The sequence below is a fragment of the Microtus oregoni genome, unplaced genomic scaffold (assembly GCF_018167655.1).
Source record: "Microtus oregoni isolate MIOR12 unplaced genomic scaffold, Mior012 000001F_ref0000356, whole genome shotgun sequence".
NCBI classification, from domain to species: Eukaryota; Metazoa; Chordata; class Mammalia; order Rodentia; family Cricetidae; genus Microtus; species Microtus oregoni.
Window position 1 is genome coordinate 46,446,621 of NW_024543060.1, and position 26,286 is coordinate 46,472,906.

A 26,286-nucleotide genomic window follows, 5' to 3' on the forward strand; every position below is an offset into this window, starting at 1 on the left:
ATTTAGTTTGCTACATTTCTGAGAAACTATACTACATCCATATGGTATTCTCCCTTCCATATGAAAGAGAATTGTAATTTATTATATGTAGTTTGTTCAGTCATGTTTGTTGAGAACAAACACAGATTCAACATGACGACATTGTCCTAAGTAATCACGGTAAACAGAGTGGGTGGGAGCTATGGAGCTAGGAGGAGACAAGGAAGGGAAAATTCTGTCCAAGGTATAAAATAAATAAATAAATAAATAATAAATAAATAAAGCCTATTAACTTCTGAGATTTGAATGATACTGTAATTTACCATGTGCTAAGTGGTATTTAGCCCTATTGTCAAATTAAGTTCGCAAATGAATTCGTTTTGAAATGTGTATTTCTCTTCCCATTTTGTAGCCCTAAACCACTGAAGTACTAGAAACTAGAATGACTTTTCCAAGGTCAAATCCATGTTCTTGTGGCTAAGCCTTAGTTAAATCATGTTGGTTCTATATCTAGTGAATTTCTTCTGCCCTGGAGCAGATTCTACTCGTACATTATAGGGAGCATTAGTTTTACAACCTCTTTATAATGGTTCTCCGTCGAGTGACATTGAAATTCAAGTGGTGTCAGCAATTTGTGTTGAAACAGTAGAGATTACAATCTAAATCCAGAAAGAAGAACAAATCAAGATTATTTTCCTTGCCAGGCTCTGTAAATTAGCATGCTAATGATTTTAGTGTCCACTTTTATCAAAAGAACAATGTGTACAGCCCATAAAACTTAAACTCTCATTAGAGCTTTTAATGTTTACTTACTAAGTAATATTAGTTGCTTACTATTCATTTTTGGTGGATGGATAACAGAAGAATAGGACGTATAATAGATTGTTAAGATTCATCAAGAGGACATATTAAAGGCAGTGAGACTAGGACTGGGTGATTTTTATCATGGATAATTGTAGATATCCATAAGCTATGGATACAGTTAAAAGGAGCAAACTGAGTTAAATGGGCTCCATCCATTTAAAGGCTATAAAACTAAACTGATATTAGAGTCTATGCTTTTAGTTGGAGAAAGGGAAACGAGGCTGAGAAGTGGCTTAGGAGGCTTAAGTGTCAGAAGCATGGTTCTACTCCCTTCCCCTTAAAACGTATTAAGTGTAGATTTTAAAGCACATGTTTTCCAACCACAATTAAGATAACAATGTAGAGTGAAGCTCACTATCCTGTCATTTGAATCACTCTATTCCAGTTTTATATTGTTTCTAACATTTTGCATTATCCTCTATAAGTAAAACTGGCATGCCAAGTCCAAAATTCAATTAATTTTTATGAGAATGTTAGCCATGAGTATTGTATTTGTATCACATATACTTCTTCCGATATAATTAATATTGTTATATACACCACACACATAGGTATCTTACTAAATTCATTTGGTGTTATTGATATATACATTTTCTTAGAGCTTCTTGGATAATGTATCAAGGAATTCTGGAGAAACCTGATTCTCCTCCTTCAACAGCCATTGATTACCTGAAGCTCTTCATCTGGGAGGGGAGAGCATTGGGAATACCTTCTATCCGTGCTGGTGTGTTTAGTAGTGTTCTCATTATGCGTATCATTTTAAGCAGGCAGGTTTTATATTTCATGGGTAATGCTTCCATGTCATCTCATGAAAAACACCAGGATTCATCCCAGTCCTTCGGCTCTCGGTACCATTCTGTTCCCTCTTTCATCATGTACCTTGACCCCTAGGTGTAAAGATTGTGCTATCTGTGTGTCAGTAAGGCCTGTGAACACCAATGCCACTTGGCCTATTATTCTTTACATTCTGACCAGTTGTATATCTCTATAATACTTTTCTCTTGAAAGAAGATGTTTTTATGATGATTTGTAACAGCTCCTCTCTTGTGTAGGTATAAAGGATACAGTTGGGAATTAAATTGATTCTGAATAATGAAAGTAGTTGCTTCTTCTCTGGGATGGGTTACCACTCCAGTGCTGGGTAGTTATCTAGGTTTATAATACTAGGTATGAACTCCTTCCTATTAAACTGGCCTTCAGTACAATTAGACAGCTCTTGTTTTTTCCCAAGTTAAAAGTGCCAGTATTGCACTATTTGGAATATTGTGTTGAGCCGGTCCTTTTTGTGTTGTGTAGGCCTCAGAACTGGGGAGGGTTACTTTAGCCTGGCAGTTGACAGAAGAACTTCCAGTATTCTGAGAGTTAGAGCTCAGAGAAGCGGATTTCCAGCTCAGCTCTTTTAAACTCTATGTCAAGCTTGTGTGTAATAGTCTGTAATAAGGTCTAACCTTAAAGTTCTTGGAGGCAACCAATGGCAATTGCAAGAACCTATATTGGTGGAGGAGTGTGTGTCTTTCACTCCCAGATACACATCTTGAAGGAAGATAGATGCTGGGACTTTATGGCTAGTCTTGAAGAGAGCATTGCTATCACCCATGTGATATAACTTAAGTTATAGTTATGTATTTGCATGTGTGTGTTAAGGGACGGTTGTGTGTTTTTAATACGTTTATAAAATCATGTTTCCCTGTGGCTCTTCCATGTGTACTTAGTGTGATTTATCTCTCATCTCTCCCTTTCTCCCTTTTTACTCTCCCTCTGTTATTCTTAAAAACGATTCCCGGGCGGGCTGGCTGAGCCCGCCATGAGAAAAGCGGCTACAGCTTCCCACCAGCGGGAGGGCACGTGCAGCGAGGGCTGTGCCTGCAGGTAACAGACACATAAACACAGGAAATAGCCGTAAGTATTTATTAAGGAAGAGGGAGAAAGAGGGAGAAAGAGAGAAGAGATAAAAGGAGAGAAAAGAGATAAAAGGAGAGAGAGAGAAAAAAAACGCATGCACATGTCAAGGAAGCAGAAAAGGAAGGGCCCAAGATGGCGGCCGGCAGGTCAGAGGTAATGGGAGTGGGCGTGGCTTGTCCCTTAAAGCGACAGGAAAGCACAACATCCCCTGGTCTTCCTTATAATAAAAAGCACGAGACCAGGCACCACAGCCCAAAGGAACTGGGGCAGCAAACTCTCAAGGCTGCTTCCAGCTGATTGTGGGCATCGTCTTTGGGGGGGCGCAAGAGAAGGCTGGGTGCTGGTCACATCCTGGCATAGCTGGGCTCTTTGTTTCTGACCTATGTCTGTGGCATGGAAATGTCTGGTATCTCTAATCCTGTTTAAGGTATTGGCAGAACAAAGAACAAAGTTAAATTTTAGGACCAGTTAACAGTCCCCCTGGCCTGGCGTGCCCATTGTCTCCTTTCATAGTACCTATAGCTTAATATCTCCTTCTAATTCTCTCCCCCACACTGATACACAGTCCCCTTCTTCTTTCCTGTTTTTTTTTTGTAAATTTTTTTGATGCTTATATTCAAATTTAAATATCTGGAGTGATATTCCTCAAATAATACCTAGCCAGCCACTCATTTTGGCCCATTTAATGGTACCAAGCATAGATTGCATCTTGTAGGGTGAAACTTGAATATGATCAGAAAGCGATGGGTTGTTTGGATGATATTTGGCCACTGTTGAACAAACCAGCACATCTCTCAAGTCATTGCTATAGCTACCTCATAGATTCCACATCTCCAGACTGTTGATTAATTTTTCTCAGTCGAATGAATGCTATCCAGCACTATGAAAACTAGCCAGTAGGGATGAGGGTCTATCTTGATAACAGCTTGATTTCTTCATGTACTATGATTCATTATTGCAGTATCTTCAGCAATAGGGTCTTACGAGTTCTGGTGGGTAACCAATAGAATTGGCAGTAGATTGTAATTTGGGGTGGTTGTAAGGGGCTCCACTGACCAACAACTCAAAATGTAACTTGTACCTTCCACTGGGATTTTCATTTGCTGACTTTTTTTTGTTTTGGGGGAGTCATCTTGACCTATTTTAGGGTAATGCTATTTAAACTTATTTTATATTGTATATACACATATTTTCGTAAGCTTCTATAGTAGTGGATTTTGTAAGGCATTTTCAAAGGCATTCAGTGTTCATTCTCCATACCACTCCCTTGCCTTACACAGAGTTCCTGTTGCTGTGACAAAACACTATGACCAAAAGCAAGTTGGGGAGAAAAGAATTTATTTGATTTACCTTTACATAATATTCTACCACCGAAGGATTCATAACAAGGACTCAAACAGGGAAAGAATCTGGAAGCAGGAGTGGATACAGAGGCCATGGAAGAATGCTGCTTATTGGCTTGCTTCATATGTTGCCTACCCTGTTTTCTTATAAAACTCAGGACCACCAGTCCAGGAATGGCATTACCCACAAAGGGCTAGGCCCTCCTGCATCAATCACTAATTAATAAAATATCCTACAGGTGATGTGGGAGTGATTTCTTATTAAGAAGAAACTGCCTAGGCCCATTTGATAAGCCAACCCTTAGGTAGGCGGAAAAAACAGAACAGAATGCTGGGAGAAAGAAGCTGAATCAGAGATCGCCATGATTCTCCCACTCCAGACAGACACAGGTTAAGATCTTCCCTGGTAAGCTACCTCATGGGCTACACAGATTATTAGAAATGGGTTAGATCAATATGTAAGAGCTAGCCAATAAGAGGCTGGAACTAATGGGCCACGCAGTGTTTAAAAGAATACAGTCTCCATGTAATTATTTTGGGTATAAAGCTGGCCGGGTGGCGGGAAGAAGCCCGCTGCTCCTATTACAACATACAGGCTTGTCTATAGCCTGATTTAATGGAGGCATGTCCTTAATTGCTTGCTTCTCTCAAATGACTTTAGCATGTAATAAGTTGACAAAAAAAAACCTCCCCAACACATCCTCTTTCTTCCAGTTCTATTTCTCCCTGTACCATTCCTGTTCTTTTATTCTCATTTACATGACCTGAGTTCTACACTTCTTTCCTCATGACCTCTTAATGCAGTGGTTCTCAATCTGGGAGTTGCAACCCCTTTGGCGATAGCACGTCTGATATCCTGCATATCTGACATTTACATTACAATTAAAAACAGTAGTAAAATTACAGTTATGAAGAAGGAACAAAATCATTTTATGATTGGAAGGTTGAGAACCATTGCCTTAATAGGTCCTAGCCTTCTACCTAGAAGGTCTTCCATGAGATTTGGTAATAGCATTGCTGTGCTTTTGGTAAACTTGCTCACTTATATTCATTTCTGCTTTTTTCACAATAGCTAGAAATTAGAACCAACTTAATGTCCATCATGAATGAATAGTTGATAAAAATTTGGTTCATATATACATTTAATATTACTCATCTATAAAGAAAATGAAATTATGAAATATAAGTGTTATGGGTGGATCTGGAAATCATTATTCTGAATAAGTAAGTCAGAAAAGAAAGATCAATGCCAGATGCTCTCTTTCATACATGGATTCTAACTTTGAATCTTTAGATTGAAGAAGAACATTTTTAAGATGGAAGAAAGAAGAAACATAGCAGAATATAGTTAGGGGATATTCAGTAGGAAAAAAGTAATTGGACCTGTAGTGAAATTGAACAATATCTTAGGTCACATGTGGCAGTACAGCATATTAATGATGACTGTTCCGGATTACAGGGCATAACAGATTTACTTAGTAAATTTTATGTTCAGCTTTGCTGTCAGTTAAAGAGTGATATTTGGGATATTTTAGGGAATAAAAGTACATCTAGGAAACAGATTGTAAGAAGGTCAAGTGATTACATTTGTAGCATGTAGAATTAGGTCAGGGAAAGAGAGAGAAAATGTACATTTGATAGTGAAAATATTCCCCTTAAACAGCCAGAGAAAAATCAACAAGGGTCTCAAGGAAAAGTAATGGGTACACAACATTATTCTCAACAAATGATGTTGGGGCAACTGGATATCTGAATACAAGAGGATTCACATATATCCTATTCATCACATGTATCACAGATCTTAACGTATTATCAAAACCTTACTCCACTCATAACAAAATTATAGAGTTTAGTATATATAATTTTGAATTAAGAAAGCCATTTTAGATATAACATCAAAAGCATAAGACACAGATGATAAATAATCTATGCCTCATAATCATTTTATAAGTTTGAGCTTCAAAGGATAAGAACAGCGAAATGAAATGAGGGCTCAGCACATGGAAGAAAATATTTGCAAAGCATATGATTCGTAAGATACTTTGTTTCATCTGTCTGTCTATCTTTCTGTCTGTATACTTAAGAGCACTTTCAATTCAGGAATAAAAATACAACTAATTCAGCCTTAAAATAAGCAGAGATCTTCACCACACATTCCTCTAGAGGAGACTCACGTAGGTAATAAAGGAATGAGATGTTCTACACCATTTTTCTCTTATCTAGCTGTTAAATAAGCATATATGGTATCAACATTACAATACGACACTCCATATAGAATAGAGTGTCCATTATCAAAAGACAGATAATAATAGATACGTGAGGTAATAATAATAGTGAGCAACTGTGGATAAATTGAGCTTTCACAGCTCTCTAGTGACTGTGCAAAATGATAGTCAGCTCAGACCCAGCCTGGAAGCTCCCCCCAAAGTTTAACATATATGTATATCATTTAGAATTTCTATGCCTAGATACAGACTCATAAAAGAAAAGGTTATAACCTATAAAGTGTGCATGAAACGTTATGACAACAATATTTATAATAGCTGACAGATGAAAGGAACTCAAATGTCCATAAACTGATAAGTGAATAATCAAAAGATAAAATACAGTGGAGTATTATGTAGGGGAAAATAGTGAAATGCCATTACATGCTTAACATGAACTTAGGGAAAACTATGTTAAGTAAAACATTCTGGAAACTCAAAAATTAAAATGCTTCATGATTCTATTTTTAATTGAATTTATTTATTTCAAATATATAGGTGTTTTGTCTTCATGAATCTGTTTCCTAGTTGTATGCATGGTGCTCACAGAGGTGAGAAGACGGTGTTAGATCCTCTGGACCTGGAATTACTTATATCTATTCTGGGAATCAAAGCCAGGTTCTCTGAAGAAAGTCAATGCTCTAAGCACTGAGCCACTTCTTCAACCCTGTGTGGATCCAATTTTATGAGTTTATGTAACAGGCAAATCAACATAGAGCAAAACAGATAACTGACTTCCCAGACTCAGAAGACAGTGGGCATGTCTTAGACATGTGTCTAAGACAGATGTATTCAGAGGCTGATAAAATGTTTCAAAATTGATTGTGATCTTGGCTACTCAACTTAATATGTCCACTAGATGACGTGGGAAACTTTAAAAGAATGAATTCCTGTAGAGTGGGAGATCTGTCCCAATGAACTGTTCCATTAAGAACAGTAAAAAAACAAATTGTAGAGGCTAAGCACAAAAATGGGAGACAAGATGATTGAGATTGTGGCAGAATTGGAATAAGTAGTTTAGAAAAAGTAGAAAGAGTAGATTTTGAAGGAACTATGTAGAAAGTGAGGGAAGTAACATTAATAAAGATTTGTTCCATAAGAAAACCAAGATTATTGGATTGAAACCATTAACCTAGCCATGTTCCTAAGTATGAATGGATTTAAGATGAAGTTTATAACACAGAATCATTATAATTTTGTTTTAAAATATTATGCTTGGGTTAATGGCATATTATCCCAATGTACCTGAGTTCTATTAACTGTACTTTAACATAAGTCTCTCAGTAATTCTTTTGTGTTCAAGGAAAGAAGAGAGATTATTTTGGGCTTTTAACCCTTTTACTTCACATTCAACTTTATTATGCTAGCTGTAGAAAAAAGACAAATTGCCAGAAATATTTACAGAAATGGGTAGAAAGCTGAATTGCGGACAACACTTGACATATAGGACTCTCCTGGAAAGCAAAATGGAAACACATAAGATTATTTCTGGGAGAATATATTCCATCCTTCCAACATTTCCTTTAGAGCCTAACCACTGCCCTGAACAGTAAACACTGCCAGCCCGATGAAAATACTGGGTAAACAACTTCTCACATTGTTTATAAGATGTGCAAAGCAAAGGGCAAGAACCGCAAACCAAATAAAATGAACTGTCAATTTCATTCAGGAAAACACTTAAGCCTAGTTATGCATAGACGCTGCAGCAACTCATTTACTCATAAAAATCAATAAGCCTGCCACCTGGGTCATCAACAGAGTCCTCTGCACCACAGCGAACTGATTCTCAACTTTCCTGAAAGCGACACAGAAGACGCATCCTTCATTAAGCTTTATCTAAGACCATGCACTATTTTTTCTTTCAACTGAGAAAAAAGGAAGCATTGTTATTGCTTATTCTGCCCAGAGCAAGTGATTCCCCACCCCGTTGTACAGCACACCACTCTCTCTTCCTTAGGGGACCCTTTCACGGGAATACTTGGTCCACTGGTTCTCAGACTGTATCTTGCTTCTGCAGTCATACCCTAGTTGAAATGACCAGTATTAAATACTAATAAATGTCATCTCCAAGCTTCAGTTTCCTCGATGAAAATGAATTTGAGACTCTCAAGCACACATTCTTTACTTTAAACTTCAGAAAGTGAGCAGAAACTCATTTGCCCACATTCAGAAAAATGATGATTCTGCCCACCATGGGTGGTGACTGAGAATGGTTTCTGAACCAGCATATTAGAATTTCCACAACCATTGGCTTGGCTTAACATTTATAGCTACTACATCAGGAAGAAGAGGGAGAAGTAGAGATGTGGGTCACTTGCAGAGCACTTGCCTAGCATGTGTGAGGTCCTGGATTTGATCTTTGTAGCAGTCATATAAAAGAAAGAGGAATACCCTGAAAGGAAAACCACTGTGCTGTGTTTATTCAAATCAGACCACTGGGTCTTAGTTCCCCTCCCTCCCTCTCATTCTGCTTGTGTTTGATCTGGAAATCTATCTTCTTGAAGAAGATGATGTTTTCTGAATCAGTCAGGACATAGAGTCTTACTTATGAGATTAGCAAAGTAGGCTGGTGCCCTGTGTTTGAACTGCTGCCAATGACTTTTGTGCGTGCGCGCGCGTATGTGCGCGCGCGTGTGTGTGTGTGTGTGTGTGTGTGCACGCGCGCACACGCCCGCACTTGTGGTTCTTCCTCAACTCTGCCTACACCCAGCTCTTTTCATTCAGGCAATATCTCTGCTGAAATCTTTAGCCTTCAAAGCTACTGAAAAGACTATTTCTATTGCTGTTCTCATCCCAGGAGGGTTCTCAGTGTCAATTTTCCATTGAATAACCTTTTATCTACAGATAGCCTGTTTTTATCTGTGAAGACCCATTTCCTATACAAAAAGAAAATAATAATTTATTCATTTCAAGCCAATATATTTTCAAAAACTAGAGTAAACTTAAATAGAATAACTTTAATTAGACTTCCAAAGAAGAAAATTAAAATACTTTTTGGTAGGAAATTTTCCATTTATAGATTTGTTGGGGAAGAAGAGAGCTGCTTGTTCTTCCCTTCCACCTGTAACCAAAATAACCACACAGAAACTATATTAATTAAATCACTGCTTGGTCCTTTAGCACTAACTTCTTATTGGCTAACTATGACATCTTAACTCCACCTTCCTCCTCCCATGCTATAGGCCAAGCCAGTTCTTTATTCATTAACCAATAAAAGCAACACATAGATGGAAGGACCTCCCACACCACAGATTGCCACTTTTTTGTTGTTTTCTGCTTTTTCTCGAGGACAATAACTAGACACAGGTCAAATGGAATCACTTACTGATATCTCAAAACTTTTGGTAACACTTCCCATCAATCTCACTTCCCAATAGTAGGCTATTGGAGGAAGGTACTATTATGACAACTATTCCAAGTCTTATAACTTGCGTAATTTATACCTGTTGGTGTTAAATGTTTGGATCCCAGCTACTCAAAATGTAGCATCTTTCACTCTTCTTGGAGTATAGGAAAATACAACTGTTCTGCTAGCCAAGACCCACCTCCCTAGCTCTTGACTGCAAAGGTGCTAGGAGGCAGAGGAATCTGCCTTGGGTGCTGCTGATGGCAAGGTTGGGAGGCTTCTTTCCCATGCTGAGATGTGATAGCTGCCTTGCCCCACATGAAGAACTTCTCCCCTTTCTGCAGATTCCCTTCCCATTACTTGTGGTCAGCTGAGTCAAAAATATTAAATTGGAAATTACAGGAATAAAAAATTCATAGGGTTCAAATTATGTTTTTGTTTTGAGTGAAATGATGAAATATTTTTGTCCTACTCTTTCCTGCCTGGGCTGTGAATTGACACTTGCCTGCTAGTCACTTAGCAGTCATTCATGACATCAATTAATTTTACTTAATTGTGTTATTTCACATGCTTGAGTTCAAGTAATCCTCATTCAACCTAATACTAGTCTCTCTCTCACAGTATGGGACTGATGCAGGAGAGGCAAGGGGCATGCTGTTTGAAAGGTTGATTAACTCTGGTAACATGTGGCACTGCTGTCGAACACAACACAAAAGGATAGCACATCTAGATAGGTACAGGTACTGCTAAGTTTCCCGCTGTGGTTCTTCCAATACGTCACCCAGAGAGGTCTCTACTGCCTTGAATGAAGGAAGATTTGTCTTTACTTGGCCTGCTCCAGACTAGACACCACATTTCCCAAATTTTGGTATCTTAGCATTCATTTAACACTTGTTATTCAACGAAACCTAGTGTCCCTTCATTCATGCTTAGTAAAACAGAAAATAAAGAGTGGTGTCTTTGTCTTTCTTTGTCTTGGCATATACTGTAGAGAATCTGAGACAGAGATCTTACTCTTCCCAAGAAAATTTTGCCGTCAAGTTTAGGCCTGACTTTCATATAGATATCAAAGAATTCCTTAGAAGTTTGTAGAACTGAAAGAGAACTCTAATCTCTCATAATATATACTAGAAACACCCAAAAATAAACTAAAGTTCATGATGCCTTCTTAATAGCACATAGAATCCAAACAAGACATGCAACTTTGAAAGAGAAGCTTCTAGAATATTGAAATACATTTTTTATGCCAGAATGACTTACTACGACTCAGCACAATTCTGGGACACCACAAAAGAAAAATTCCCAATGCATTCCATTTATGAGAGAGAAGGACAGTCTTACTATGCTTCTTTTCACACTACACACTCCCTTAATGCTAGTTGAGGGCACGCTGTGCTCACTGCTACATCTCATATACAGTCTTTCTGTGTAAAAGTGACAGCCCCTATGGCTGGTGGTAAATATGCTTCAGAAACGTAAGGGCAAAACATTTCTTCTATAAACAATTTGACTACTCTTTTCTTTTGCCCACATTGCTATAGTAGCTGTGAGTTGTGGTATTAAAACTCTCTGGAGATTGCAAGTCCAACATTTATGGATTGCAGATATTTTGTTCTCATGAGGTCAGAAAGGATGGGTGATCTGGGTTCTCATCATGAGAGTGTGTATGCATAGAGGCTCTGTCTTCAGCACCTAATCAGTAGCAAATGCCACACCTCCTAATCCTATCATTTTAGGAATCCAGTTTCAAAATAATGACTTTGAGTGAGAATTAATATCCCAGGCATTGCCACACCAAATGAAGGAAAAAAATTCAAAATACAAAGAAAATATTTTAAGAATTTAAGTATTGGTGTTTTATTCTATTGTATTAGAGTATGGTCACTCCAGTCCTGTCTCTCTTGGGTTTTTATCATGAAAATATGTTTGAATTTGTTAAAAGTATTTTATTTGTCTATTGACACAATCTCATGAATTATATCTTTACTCCCATTTATATATTTTTTATATTTATTGATGTGCATATGTTGAATCATACCTGTATTCTTGGGATAAAGTTAATTTGATTATGATGGATGATCTTTTTACTATATGCCTGTTTTTGGTTTGTAAGAATTTTATTGAAATTGTTTGTATCTAAGTGTTTTGGAGAAATTGGCCAGTAGTTTTATTCTTCTGTGATATCATTATCTGTTTTTATCATAAAAGTAATGATGACTTCGTGGAAGGAGTTTGGAAGTGCTCCTATTGTTTCTGATTTTTAAGAAATTATTTACGAAACAATAGGCATATACTATAAACATGCTTTATTGTATTAAAGACATAACCAGTGGCTCTATCTTGCTAATATCTATGAATTAAAGTGTTTGAATTTATTATATTTTAATTATTTTCTCTTCAAATCACATTATTGTCCTTTACCCACTTTTTAAAGATAATCAAATGGGCATGATAACCCTGCCAAAATGGTGCAGTATATTAATTTGTGGATTTTGTTAAGCATTGGAAAAATGCAGTCTTTAACTGTTATTGTTATCTGGAGAATGAAGAACTCTACAGCAAAGCAGAGAGAGCTGCAGAGTTACAGTAAATTCAATGTGATGTTGCTATTAGTCTAAATGCCTTAGCTAAATGCTACCAACTGAGATCATTAACTGTGCTTCCATAGCAATTTTCTTAATGTTACTTAGCAGCTTCCCTTTAAAAATACCCATTTCACTTTCCTGCAGGCCAAGGAGCATCATCAGTAATAAAATCACATGCTACGTTGCATAGCCAGGAGTTAATGTTGCACTCTGAGGACCCGTCACTGGCTGCTATAAATCTGCTCAGACACCATGAATTCAATGCACCTCCTTCCTAGATTAAGTATCAGAGCAGCATGAAAAGTCTAAAGACAAGTTCACAGGAGTTTAGCACATCGAGGGGAGTCCATGCATGTGATAAAGTGAGAAACATCAAACTGATATCCATATGTTATTTTTGTTTATTGAGTACTGTTCTTCATGTCAAGTACTATATAAAGACTTTTCTTTAGTTGTGCGCCAACACAAACTACAAAAGTACCACCACAAATATTTCATTTGCAGGACACTTGTAGACCCAAGAAAATCACTGACTTAAAGTTCCCCAACATTGCAGCAAAAAGCTGTGGCTATTCAAAATTAAACAGAGGAAGTCAGATATCAGAGTCTCTGCTCTTTGCTCTTTGTCTAATCTGGAGTCTTAGTAAGGGCCATTCGTCATAGAATTTCCTTCTGAGAATTGTGAGTACACCAAAGCAAGTCTCCATTTGTAAAAGTTATCTTTCGACAGTGACTGTGGGTTCTCCAATAACTATCACGATTCCCCACATCACCCCTAAACACACCCCAGCTGCTTCTCCTTCCTTCTCAAAGACCATTTTCTTCCTCTCCAGTTGTTCTGCTCTAGTAGTGCTTTGCACACCATGTTCTAGGACCCCTGTTTTCATTTTAAAAGATGTTGCTCGCCATTTGGTATTGGTTACCCAATACTGTGCTCTTCTGTGAGGATGACTGTTAGTACTGCCCTCAGAATTGTGTAGTTGCCTGTAGTTATTCTTCTAATGTTGAGGCCTACTGAACTTTGCCCTTTCCTTGTAGTGACTCTATTGATGTTATCCTCATTCAGGTCATTGTTTTAGGTAGCCATATTGTTGAGACTTCATGTGTATAGGTTATGCTGTTTCTAGAAGAGACAACTTACAGCAAACTCCCTGTTCCTTTGGCTCTTAGAGCCTTTCAGTAGATTTTATTAGTATGCAAAAATATTTTGCCAATATGATTAGTATGCATATTTGGATGAAAGTTATTTTTAAGGTTATTCAAGTCCATATTTCAGTGTAGAAAAGCTACATTCCTTTACTCAATAACTTGATGATCAACATTTTTTGTTCTAAGAATATGACACAAAACACAAAACTGCTGGGTGTACAGATCTGAAAATTTTTCCTCAATAGCAAGACTCATTATTGAAGTCTCAGTTCTTCCAAAGGTTTGTTTAACATATTTTAAAGGAGTACTTCTTTGCTCCCTTCTGTCTGGTGGTCAGCGCTGTGAATTCAGGTGTGCAGAGTGTTCAAGGTCTCTCTGTATTATGGCCTGAGGTGATATCTCTCTCTCTCTCTCCTGACATCTGACGACATCAGAACCTGACCTTTGAGTTCTCACAAGAGATCAGGACATTTTCCCTAACAGAATGACCTCTAACACTATACAGCTTTATCCCTCAGTTTCACTTAGCTCCCCTTGATCCTTTTAATTTTATATTCTCAAACAGAGATTATATGAATCTTAGATTCTTTATAAGTTATATTTACTCTCTATGAAAAACTAAGTAAAAAATGACTATATAACTTTTCATGGAGTGTTTGTCTATTTTAAAACAAAATGTCTTATTACAGTGTTCCTTAAAAATAAATATGAGATGTGTGTGCTGTCTCACAATCTCAGCCCTCAGAGGCAGAGGCACGTGCATCTCTAAATTCCAGGTCAGCCTGGCCTTCACAGCAAGTTTCAGGCTATCCAGTACTATATAGTGATACTTTGTATATAATTATTAATTAATTAAAAATTAAAAGTAAAAGCTTTCTCTTTTAAGTTTTTTTATTTTTTGCACATGTGCTCATATCTTTAACTTCACTCATTTTATTTCACTGCTCTTTACTCAGGCTTTGATGACATCTAATACTATACATAAAACAAGAAATGACAAAAAAAACAGAAGTTCAGACCATAAAAGTGGATCATAAACCTAGATTGAATGGAAATAGAATAAAAACGAACACTGGGGTGAATAAGTAAGTTGCAATGCAATTGACGTATCTACCCCCTCAGCTCTAAGGAAATTAAACCAGAGAATGGGGGAAGTTAGGCCATGCAAAAAATTGAGCCACAGATCAACCTAATGAAGTTCAATGGGAGATGGAAATCTGTGCCTCTGACTGTTATTTGGACACTCGGTTCTTGGCTGCCTGCCACTGTGAGGGCATCTTACCAGGTGATCGTCATCTGGGTATCTATAAACCAAACAGTACAATATAGAGGCAAATATTTCCAGCACTGAAGAAGATGCTGATTGTGGAGAGATACTGAAACGGGGCAGTTCTGTTTCCCTAGAAGGAAACGTTTTAAGGATGTATTTGATAGCACATTGCTGCATATGTGCTGACTTTACAGTGTAAGTTCTGTGGAATTTGACTTTTCAGTGTATAACAGATAACTGGAAAATGACATATGAGATTACTACTCCATCCTAGGAAAGGATACGCACTGCGCTATATGATGTTTATTTCCCAATAAAAGAAGTATACAGTCTCCCAGGAGAAAACACATGTTGGAACTTGACTGTTATATGAATCTTGAGTGACAACATATCAGTTTCCTATATTGCCTTAGATAAGAGTGTCTAAAAGCCAAGGTAAATCTCTGTCTGTAAGCCCAGCGATGCCTCAGGAAGAATTCATCACAGAAGCCATTTCAGAAAGTCACTACAAGTTTTATAAGTATTATACCGAGTCAAGTCATCTTGTGAGAGTCGTCTTTAATGTCAACTAATCTGGAAATTCAAGCCTATCCCAATTGCTTTTGGAAGTGTTTGTGAGACACACGCAAAGAGCTCAGTTAGTATAGGAAAGCCAATTTGCTCCAAACCTTTAGTTCCTTTCAAATGCTACATATGGAACTAAGTAAAGAAGTATTTGCCCAAATGTAATTATATTTGTATTGTCTCAGCAAACCATAGAAGTTTAAGCGGATTTCCAATCGGGTATTATTTGGAGTAACTGACTAATTTATAGCCACCTTGTATCACGTTTGTTTTGGTCTCTAGCTGCCTCCTTGTGTTAAGTACTGTAAACAAAATTACTTTTTCAGTACTAATCAAGAAAAGTACGGAAGAGTCCTGTCATTGCATTCTTTAACAGGTGTACAAATAAAGAATTAGTTCACATTATCTTACCATTTTCTAAATTTTGCTTGTTTCTGACCAGTGTATGGTAGCTACATAGTGGCCAAAATTAACATTGTACTGCATGAGTCGTAATTTATTTGGTTGACCCTTTTTGATAAGGAAAGAAAGCATTTAAATTAAATCTACTCTGGATGCTGATTTGAGTAGATGACTTAGCTCTTGTCATCCGTATTTTCTCCTGGAGTCTTGGCCCTTTGCTAACATCTGCTCACATATCTTGGCTCTCTGGTTATCAGTCTATGGATTGCTTCAGATTTCCCATGGCTATGGCACTAAGAATGATCTCTCACTGGCTTATTTACAGAGAACAGACAGTAGAAGGAGTGGCTGTTGCTGGTTAAAAAAGTGTTTTCCTTAGAGAAGCTGAGCTTGCGCACAAAGACCATCAAAACACTCCAGTGATCAGCATGTAATGGTGCCTTTGGGGTTTGTCTAGTTTACATTATGTTTTTAAACCAGCTATACCAGAAGTTTGCATTTTTCCTTAGGAAAATGCATACATAAATTTGACACCTATGATATTCATTCTAGCTCTCTAGGTATAATTTCAAATGTTTCTATACAGTTAATCTTTAGTAATCAATAGTACTGATTCATGTTTTAAAAGTAAGATCATGCTATTAAAGAGAAATACAGCTTTCTGGTAACACATCCTGACTATGCTTACCTTCTTGAATTTGTATATAAAACATCCCCCTTGCATGTAAAATATAATGACACAGGAAATCTACAAGGAAAGAATAAATCAAGATTTCAGATTAATGTTTTAAGAGCTAGGACTGTTGACTCGCTCAATGGATTAGAGCGCTCAACACACAAGCCTTGACAAGCTTAGTTTAATACTGGTATGCCATGATAGAAAAGGAGAAACTACTGCCAAAATCCTTTCAACACCGCCCCCAGCACACGTACTGTCAATGTACACCAGCATTCACACATATTATTTATGTTCTCTCACACAGTATAAACATGAGCCATCAGCCATGCACACCCCTCACCTACATACACAGTGTGAACATGCGCTGGCACTAACTCATACTCTTCACACAGTGTGAACATGCACCAGCACTCAATCACACTCTGTACCCCCAAACAGTGTGAACATGCACCAGCACTCACACCCCTCACCCTACAAAGTGTGAACATGCACCATCATTCACACACACCCTTCACCCTCAGTACCATATATAGAAGCATTAAATCATAAGAGGAGTAAAAACTTAATTGAAAAAGATTAAAAAATATATGATATATTGCTTTGACAAAAAAGAAAGGAATTTTCTATATCTAAGTATCAGTGGGGTAAAATATAAATGACAGAAAAATTGACATACAAAATCTTACATTAAAAGCCAGTAAAGCAAATAACTATCAATATAGCTATGTGCTTATAAGTCCCTTTCACACAAAACTGTGGGTTTGAGAAGTTGTTAAATTATAACATTCTCGGAGGGCATAGTTATATCATGTTAAAATAGTTTTTAAAATGGTAGCAATAACAATGAACAGTTCTAAGTATAAACTATTAGAATGCATTAAATTAATTTCCATAGAATTGTATAATGTTTTAGTAAAATAGATTTAGTAAATAAAATTATATGGCATACTTAGGAAAAATTGAAATACACATCCCTCCCCACAGAGAAGTAAAATCTGCAAGACTGTTTCTGAAAAGGATAACACATTTTAAAGCATGTCATTAGCTGTTATTTATTTTATTTTTGATATTGTAATATAATTACATCATTTCTCTCTTCATTTTCTTACCTCTCAAATTGTAGTGTGGTAAGCGTCCACTTAGGCTGCATAGGACCCTATGTCAAAAGAGAAGCACCAGATAGCATGAAAATGATGACATATATACAAAACTGCCAAAGAATTAGGAAATAAACCAACTGGAAAAGAATGGTGGAACTCTGTTGAAGCAGTTATTCTAGAGTCCCTAACAGAGATTTCAGGTTGGAGTGCTCTCTGTACTCTCTAAGGGCGGATGCCCGGACTCTCATTCTCCCATCAGGCATGGTTGTCATGGAAGAAAGTACGCTAAACTTTTGTGGAGATAGACGTTTTAACTTCTCACTTTTCTCAGAGGCACGAGATGTTTAATATCTGTGCAGTAGTTCACCTTTCTCCTTGTGACAGGGCCAGGGAGAAGTCTGCCACCATGCAGGGAGTTTTGTAGGATACTTGATGCTCTAAAGTAAGGGAGCCTGTCACTTGTTCTCAGTGTCAGCTCACAATAAGCAAGAACAGAATGTGGAACCTTGCCAATATAATTTATAAGACAGCTGGGATATGTTGGGATTTACTATACTTTTCAAAGACTATATGTATATTATATTGCTAACAAAATACCTTATAAAACTCCCAAGAAAAGTGATTTTAAACATTCTAAACATCAACATGGCAAGGATATGAATAGTGTATATGTTACTTAGCCATACTGCAAGTATATAAAACATGAATATTTTATATTTTAGAAAATTTCATGAATATCTAATAAATATGGAGAGTATTTTTTAACTGAAGCCCAATCCCACAAGTTGTCCTCTGTACTTCGAATGCACACCATAGTATACTTGCCCTACTCTTGAAACATATAACGAATTGGAATTATATTGTCATAGGAAAGGGGTGACTTTTAGTCTGCTAGTTCCTGCAAACTGATGTTCCACAAACACTCGCTAAACTAGAAACCATTCAAACATTCATTCCGAATAATTCTGCTTCATAATTAAATGTCTATCTGTGCCGTCTTGTGTGTTGACTTTAAACACAAACTTCTGAGCTAGATTGGGAGCTGGTTGGGCTGTTTTGTGCCATGTTTGAATTTTCCCTTGATAGCAAAAACGACTCCTTTGTAATTTAAAGATGTCACTGATTTAAACAGATCACTAAAAGTAAGTAAAATGCCCGAAGACAGAATTTCTGGTTCTTTGGAGGAATTTCTTAGAAGCCTGCTGGCTATTAATGCTAAATTGGTGGAACAAATATGAGTGAGACTATAGCCTGGAGAGATAATGGACTTTAAGTAATAAAAATAAAGCGATCATCAGCAACAAAGATCATTAAATCTATCAATAAAATAATTCAACTACAATTATATGACCAGGATTTTTTCTTATATATGATTGTAAGAATTATTTTTAACAGAAAATAGTCACATTTTGCTAACATGAGCAGCAGTGCATAAAATATCAGTGTATAATATCCCTAAATTATAAGTCTCTGACACTAAGTAAAACTCTCCAGATGGTATCTAGACAATATAGTGCTTAGTTACCTCTTTAAGCATTTTCACAAACCAATTATATTCTCCTACTATTCTGAGATTGTACATATATTGTAACACATATATATATATATATATATATATATATATATATATATATAACCTATGTTGTGTTAACTTGTCCACCAGACTACAAAGACAACAAGTATATAACTGCTTTCTGTTTGCAGATAGGTTTCTAGGTGTGAAGTAGTAAATGACAGGTAGGAAAACATTCTTCCTGTCAAAAAAATTCTGTCCCTATAGGTGAATATATTAACATACAGAAAAACATGACTTGAGATAACTATTATTTACCTCAATAATTAAAATAATCCAATATTATAGTAAAGATGACATTTTAAAACACACAGCTGTTTTAGCTGAAGTGATGATGGAGAAGTCTGTGTGAAGAAGCAACATTGGGCTAAAGGACAAGGCACCACTATGTTCTATAGGGAAAGCACTTCATGAAGATTAAATAACCAAAGAAGGACTGGAATATCAAGAACACTGATGTAGAGTAGCAAGATGGTTCTATAGAAAATGGAGAAAAGATTAAGCAAATTGTCTAAGTATAGGTAATGAAGGGCATGATAAGAAGAATTACTAGGTAAGTAATGGGCATTTTAAGCACAGGAACAATAGGAAAATAGTCTAGGCTTTAAACGTATTAGTCTGAACTCTGGCTAGGAAATGGATTCTAGCCCATCAGAAAGGATGAGAAAGCATGCAGCAGACTACCTCTGTAACCTAAAAAGGAAATGCTGTAGTCTAAACTCGTGCCAGAGATAGAGGAAGTTTAAAAAAACTCAAGTTTTGAACAGTTGACAGATTAACTATAAGAAATTTCATTCAAGTCAGTAAGCAAGATGCTGGGAGATGAACTGAGAATCCCCACATTCCTACATTGATACCACAACAGAAAAGGGGATGGAGCTTGAGGATGGAGACTGTGTGGTGATGATAAGAGCAGACTACGAAATCTACATACTACATGATGCAGTAGAAAAACCTGAAATCCAGCATGAAGAAACTGAGAGTACGGATGTGATGCAGTGCAGAGGTGAAGACTGGGAACCTGTTATCTTTCCTGAAGGAATATCTGATTAGATCCAGAAACTTCAATTTGGCAGACTAAACAGGAAAGTTATTTTATTCAATCTCTTCTGTGTCCTATGGAATCAAAGGCTAGGTCATCATCTGAAAGTAGAACAGTGGTGGCGTTAACGAATTAGTGGTTCTTTTGATGTGGAATTGGGGAAGTTACCATGGCAAATGAGTAAAAATAGGAAATATAAAACTGGAACCAGAATATTTGAGATCATTATGGCTGAGGTGGTGTAGTTTTCAGGAGGGTTAAATGAATAAGAAAATAGATGAAACCACAGGTGTCAAGAATAAAGAGATCAAGTTGATAGGTGATTCTCTGTATAAGCCTAGGTCTTAGTTAATAAACAGAGGAATAAATATGAAAAAAGGAGATGTAACACCGAAATAATGGAACCTAAGTAAGTGAGAAGTTGTTAAAGAGAGAGAAGGTTTCTTGTATGTGTCCTCTTTAATTTTTTTAAAATATTTTATGTATGTGAATATTTTCCTGGCAGGTATGAGGGTGTATCACATGCAAACCTAATGCTCTCAGAGTACAGAAGAGGCCATTGGATAGCATGAAATTGGAGGTACAGGTAGCAGTGTGCATCCATTTAGACACTGAGCATGAACCTGGGTCTGATCTTAGTTGTTGAGCCATCTCTTTAAACCCTAAGGGCATGTGTTCTTAAATTAGCAACATTTAGAAAGAATAGAGTAATAATATAATTTGGAGATAGCAATGGATGACAATTGCCTCTTTTTAAAAAATATCTTTTTATTATTTAAAATAGTTTTTATATTTAAGTTTGTTCTAATCATATTTTCCTCTCCTCCAAGTCCTTCTATATACTCCCCACACCCACCCAACTTTAAGTTCTTTCTCAAGAAAAAAAAAACAACCCCTAAAAACCAAAAGTAGAAAACAAAATCGCATCCAAACAAACAAAATAAAACAAAAAGCAAATAAACAAAAAAAGCACCGAACTGTAACCAAATCAAATAAAAGCACACAAAAATTGTGGCATTCACTATATGCTGATCAACTACTCCTGAACATGGGATGTGTCCTGGAATGGCATATATTCTCAAGGTTACTCTGTTGGGGAACACTGGATTTCCCTCTCTGCAGGTATAGATGGCCATTCAGTAGATAACATTTTTCCTAGGGGCCAGATATTCTTTCACTCATGAAGTAAATAACAAAATAAAATATGATAAAATAAAGCAAAACCTATCACATTGAGGTTTAATAAGACAGACTAACAGAAGGAAAAGAGCCCAAGAAAAGGCACATGAAACAGGGACCACTTAGTGACACACTCAGGAATCCCATAAAAAGACTAAAGTAGAAGAATTATTGCATATGCAGAGAACCTGGTACAGAGCTGTGTAGGCTCTGTTCATGGTGCCTCAGTCTCTGTGAGTGATATGAGCATCTTTTACTGACCAACCTTCAAATGTCTATGCTACTAGCATAAAGTAACCATGGATCAGCCTAGCTCAGGTTGAAGGAGAGGTGAAGATCAAAAATTTAAACAAGTTTGAAAATTTAAGAGTGAAGTGGTGAGCAAAGGTGAGGATGAACATGAAATCTGATAAAAACCCAAATGCATGTACCAAGTGTGGGTTCCTGATTTCTCCATTCTCCAAGTGCTGACTATGTATTTTAACTGCAAATTACAGGTACCATCAACTACACTATAACATCTCAATACTAGCTCCATAGAGACAAGAATATGAAAGTTTAAATAATGAAATAGTTTGTAGCATCTGCAGAGACAGGTACACTTAGCAACCACAGGAGTTCCTTTCCCAGATTCTGTATGGATCAAGATGGGATGCTAAATTTCCCTTCAGAACAAAAGAGCATTAGGGCAAGTCATAAAAAAGCAGAATTGGAATTTTTTAGGAAGAAATATTAGCAAACATCTTGACATCGGCACTAAGAGAGGTGGATGTTCCTTAAATGAAGGATAAGACACAATCCCACATGTTGTTGTGGGCTTCTCCAGAAAGAATAAGGGCTAAGTTTCTCAATGAGAGCCATGTACAGGATTTTGGTGGGTGCCAAATTATACTTCAAAAACTTTACTACAATTTTCCCCCTTTAAAATTTTCTTTTTTTTTCTTTTTCTTTCTGTTAAATGGGATCTTTGGGTGACTTCAGAGATGACATGGACAGGATTGAAATCTTAGATAATATAAACCATGACTCACCAGTATTGCTCAAGGGGATTAAAATATGTTTTTTCTTGTAATGAGGTTCCATGTAAGATTTCTAAAAAAATAGTAGGTTCACAGCTGGAAGAGGATAGCTACAGCTAAGCTCTGTGGCATGATTCGTTGTTTTCTTTTAGCATTGCCATTTTTAGTTCTCTATATTAATAGAATATTTTCACTCTATGGGCAATATTCACAGAAATGTAAATTATATTTAAATTCTTGCTTCTCAGGTGGAAAGAGTATGTAAGCAGACTCTTGATTACTGGGCTCCTCTCCCTTCACATGTGCCTTTAATTATTCCTGTTTTTCCTTCCTGCCTCAGAAATGATACTAAACCATACTGATATTATCAGTGACGATCAGACTAGCATTAGCATGCTACATAAGCAGTCTTTCCTAGGAAACCCGCTATGCAGTATATTTTAGTAAATCTGAAGAAGGATAGATTGCAACATGCCAATAGAAGAAATATATGTGTGTTGGTGGTATTTTATGGGATCTTGGTACCTGAGAGACAGAGAATTTGACAAAAAAAACAAAACAAAACAGTGGGTATGCATGAAAATCAAATGACTATGGTAAACTTTTGATGTTTGATTGCTTCTTAATTATTTAAAGCTGCTATTCCTATCTGAAAAATTAGGATTTTGAAATCTGTGTTGTAACATTGTGGTGTAAATTAAAACATAATGTAGGGAAAGCATCATGTCACATGGCTAACATATAAAAATTCTAAGTAATTAAATACAGTTGGTTGTACTCTATTATTTCCTAATAGAGGCTAAATTTATAGGAATAACTGCAATAATGTTGAAGCTAAAATCTCTATTTTTATTCTAGTGTCCAAATTGTGGTTTTTTTTATCTCATAATACACCCTAAAATGGAACTGGGCCAGATTTTTTCTCCAAAATAAATTCTATGCATGGTTAAAATTCAGTTCTATCTTTAAATAAAATCTCATATTCATGAAGGTGCAAAAGCTTCCTATGAGTGACTTGTGTATTTTCAGCACAACAGAGAAAGAGGCATCATAAATCGAACCACGGGACAGATAGGCAGAAGAATTATTAGGACCCACAAGGGATAAGGAATGGATAGGGCATGGAGCATATTAGAAGTGCACTAACAAAGCAAACGTTTCTCAAGAGTTCTGACAGACAGTTGTTAGCTGGAACAGATTGCAGTTGGGCAAAATAAAAACAGTCACTTCTGGAAAAAGCTGTTCCATAAAAGCTAACATAGCTTTGGGAAACTGGCTGGATTGATTCTGAAAGAACAAATTAATTCATAATTTTCAGTAGGCTATGGGTCTTGAGAAGTAATTAATAATTAAATAAAAGGAATTCACTTAATGAATATATTTATATTTCAATAAATAGGCAGAAAGGCATTAGTCCTGTGCTTAAATCAGTAAAACATCTCAAGTGTCTTTAGGGTGGTAAATAAGGTTGTTCATCATTAATCCTGTGTAGTGTTTGTTTCCTAGTCCGGAGCCTACGTGGTAGTTATGCTAAGGAGAAACAACTGGCCAAAAACACTGTAACACAGCTGCTGATCACTGCATGACCAAACGACATCCTAAAGGTACTGGTATAAAACGATAATTTTTTGATGCTGTTCTAGGGTTTCCTGAACCAGTTTCTGCCAGCAGAAACCTGATTCAGGAGTACACAAAAGCTGAAGATTCAGTGATGGTGGGAAACAGGAATTATCTGAAGGCTATTTACCAGTAGTCACATAACAACTTCCTGTGTTACTCTTCTCCTTCATCAGTTGGTGCCAGTAGAGTATCAAATGTACAATATTTCATCAGGATAAAATCTCTGAATAAACTGGACAGAGGTGGTGCACACCTTTAATCTCAAAACTTGGGAGGCAGAGGCAGTCAGATCTCTGGGTCTCTGTGAGTTCCAGGTCAGTAAGGTCTACAGTGAACTCCAAGACAACTAGGGTTGTTACACAGGGAAACTTTGTTCCAAAAACAAAACAAAACAAAATGTTTGAATTATAGGAACAAAATAAATGTCCATTAAGCCAGAATTTATTAGAGGCATATCAATATTCTCAGGATTACATTATGAATCTAGGGGAGGACATTCATTTCAGGAGAAATAAGTTTCTATAACTGTAGAAGGAATCAGGGTTGCCTAGAGACTGACTTATGTAACAAAGCTATAAACTGCTGGCATCCTTATTCCTCAATGGCCTCTTGGAAATGGCTGAATTAGAAGGGTATTACAATCAGGACATATGGGTCCAGTTTAAAGAAAACAGCTGTGGTCAAATAGCAATTAATTGAGCTCGAGATCGTCAGGACCACAGACATGTCTATGTAAACTATTTAAATTTAGGGTTTATTATTTAAGAAGAAAAAAAAACCAATAGTCTTTGAGTCACAAAATAAATACAACATTTGGTTGGTAGGAGTACACAGAGTGAAGTGAAATCTTCTCAAGACAAATAAAGAAAATTAAAAATACCTGACTGAAAAGATTGCTGAAGTCAATGCTAAAATCAAAATAAGTATATTTCTGTAGAATTGTTACATGCAAATCACTGGCTATCTGTGGAAAGCCAGAAGATGACCCTTCATGAAAACTTAAATTCTAATTTCTAATATTTCAGTTAGCTCATTTCACTCTTTCTTGTCTTTAACATATATATATATATACATTGACATTATGAAGTGCAAACATGAGTGAATACGAGAATATTATGTAGATTATCTCAACAAGGCATGTAAAGAAAAAATCTACAATTGTCTAAACCAAAGAAGAAAGTATGATAAAGCCAGATATACACAACCAATCCAACATTAATAGTATTCCAGAGACCCCTACAGTCATCAACAAGTCTCAAGTCAGTTATTTGTAGAAATCATTTTTTCAGGCATTTTGAAGGGTACTTCAACTCAGGAATAACATCTGAGCATGGATTTTTCAATAAGAGTCAATCCAAACAGTATTAAGAGAAAATGATATTAAAATTCTTCCCACATGTTTTAAGGAAAACTCTATCACCTATCAACCCTGGTGTCTTCAGGGTGTTTGTTACAGTCAATGATGATTGGGTTCTTTTAAGAAACTTCTAAAGATCAAGTGTATGAAGGCCATAAAACTGTCAAGTTTCACATGCTTGGCGTTTTACTCCAATTAGAGGCGGGAGGAGACTTGATATTTCAGGATAAAATTTATCCTCATCTTGGGTTGAGATTGCTCTAGATCTAAATGCTATTTGGATCAGAACAAAAACTATGATTTGTATTATAAATAAAAGTAAAACCTAAAGGAAGCAACAGATAACTAAGTGAGCACCATAAATAAAGCATTATATTTGGTCCTTTAGAAGAAAACTGGGAAAAGGAAAAAATCTAAGTCATGAATTTATCAAGTCAGCTAAGCCTATATGGATGTCATCAAGATCGTTCTACATGTTTCCCCAATTTACCAATATGTCTATTTGTGTTTTTAAAAATCAACTCATGGACTCAGAGCAGTTATATGAAGCATCTTTAAAATTAGAAACAAGATATTTTAAATAATTCTGTGACTTCAATATTTCAAGGCTTAATGAGGGTGACAAACGAGTACACTGATATGATACTGTATTAACTAAATACTAAACAGAGGACCAAATGACATACAATGTAAAATCAAATTGTCAATCAAGCTCAATGAATGTCCCACATGCTTCATGTCTTGCAACATAAAATATTTAGCTGATTGAATTATTTAAATCAAAATTGTCATATCCATCTTACTATATGCAAATTATTGTTATCTATAATAAATATTAACATTTCATGTATATCAAATAGTTGCTTTAAGCCAAAGTTCCTTATTATTTACTACTAATATTGTTTGATTTGTATTCCTGCTTTCTAACCCATGTACTCAAGGTCATATAAAAATTTCTTGGGTCAAGGAAGAGATTGTGATAGAAAAAAAGATTAAGAAACTATGATCTGTTAAAATACAAAAATGAGAATATGGACAAACTTAGTAGT

At 36.3% G+C, this 26,286-nt stretch overlaps 1 protein-coding gene across 3 annotated transcripts in view; it reads left to right on the forward strand.

The window, feature by feature from the left end:
• The window catches only part of Gpc5 (glypican 5), a 1,160,291-nt gene that overhangs the window by 781,072 nt on the left and 352,933 nt on the right, over positions 1-26,286 (forward strand). Inside the window, exon 8 of one of the 3 annotated variants that reach the window (XM_041675009.1) lies at positions 15,996-16,080. The exons of the other annotated variants lie outside the window; for them this stretch is intronic. Coding sequence (XP_041530943.1) covers positions 15,996-15,997 — 2 coding nt within the window. The 3' untranslated portion in view covers positions 15,998-16,080. Of the gene's footprint in view, positions 1-15,995; positions 16,081-26,286 lie in introns of those variants that run through there. 3 annotated transcript variants of the gene reach the window in all.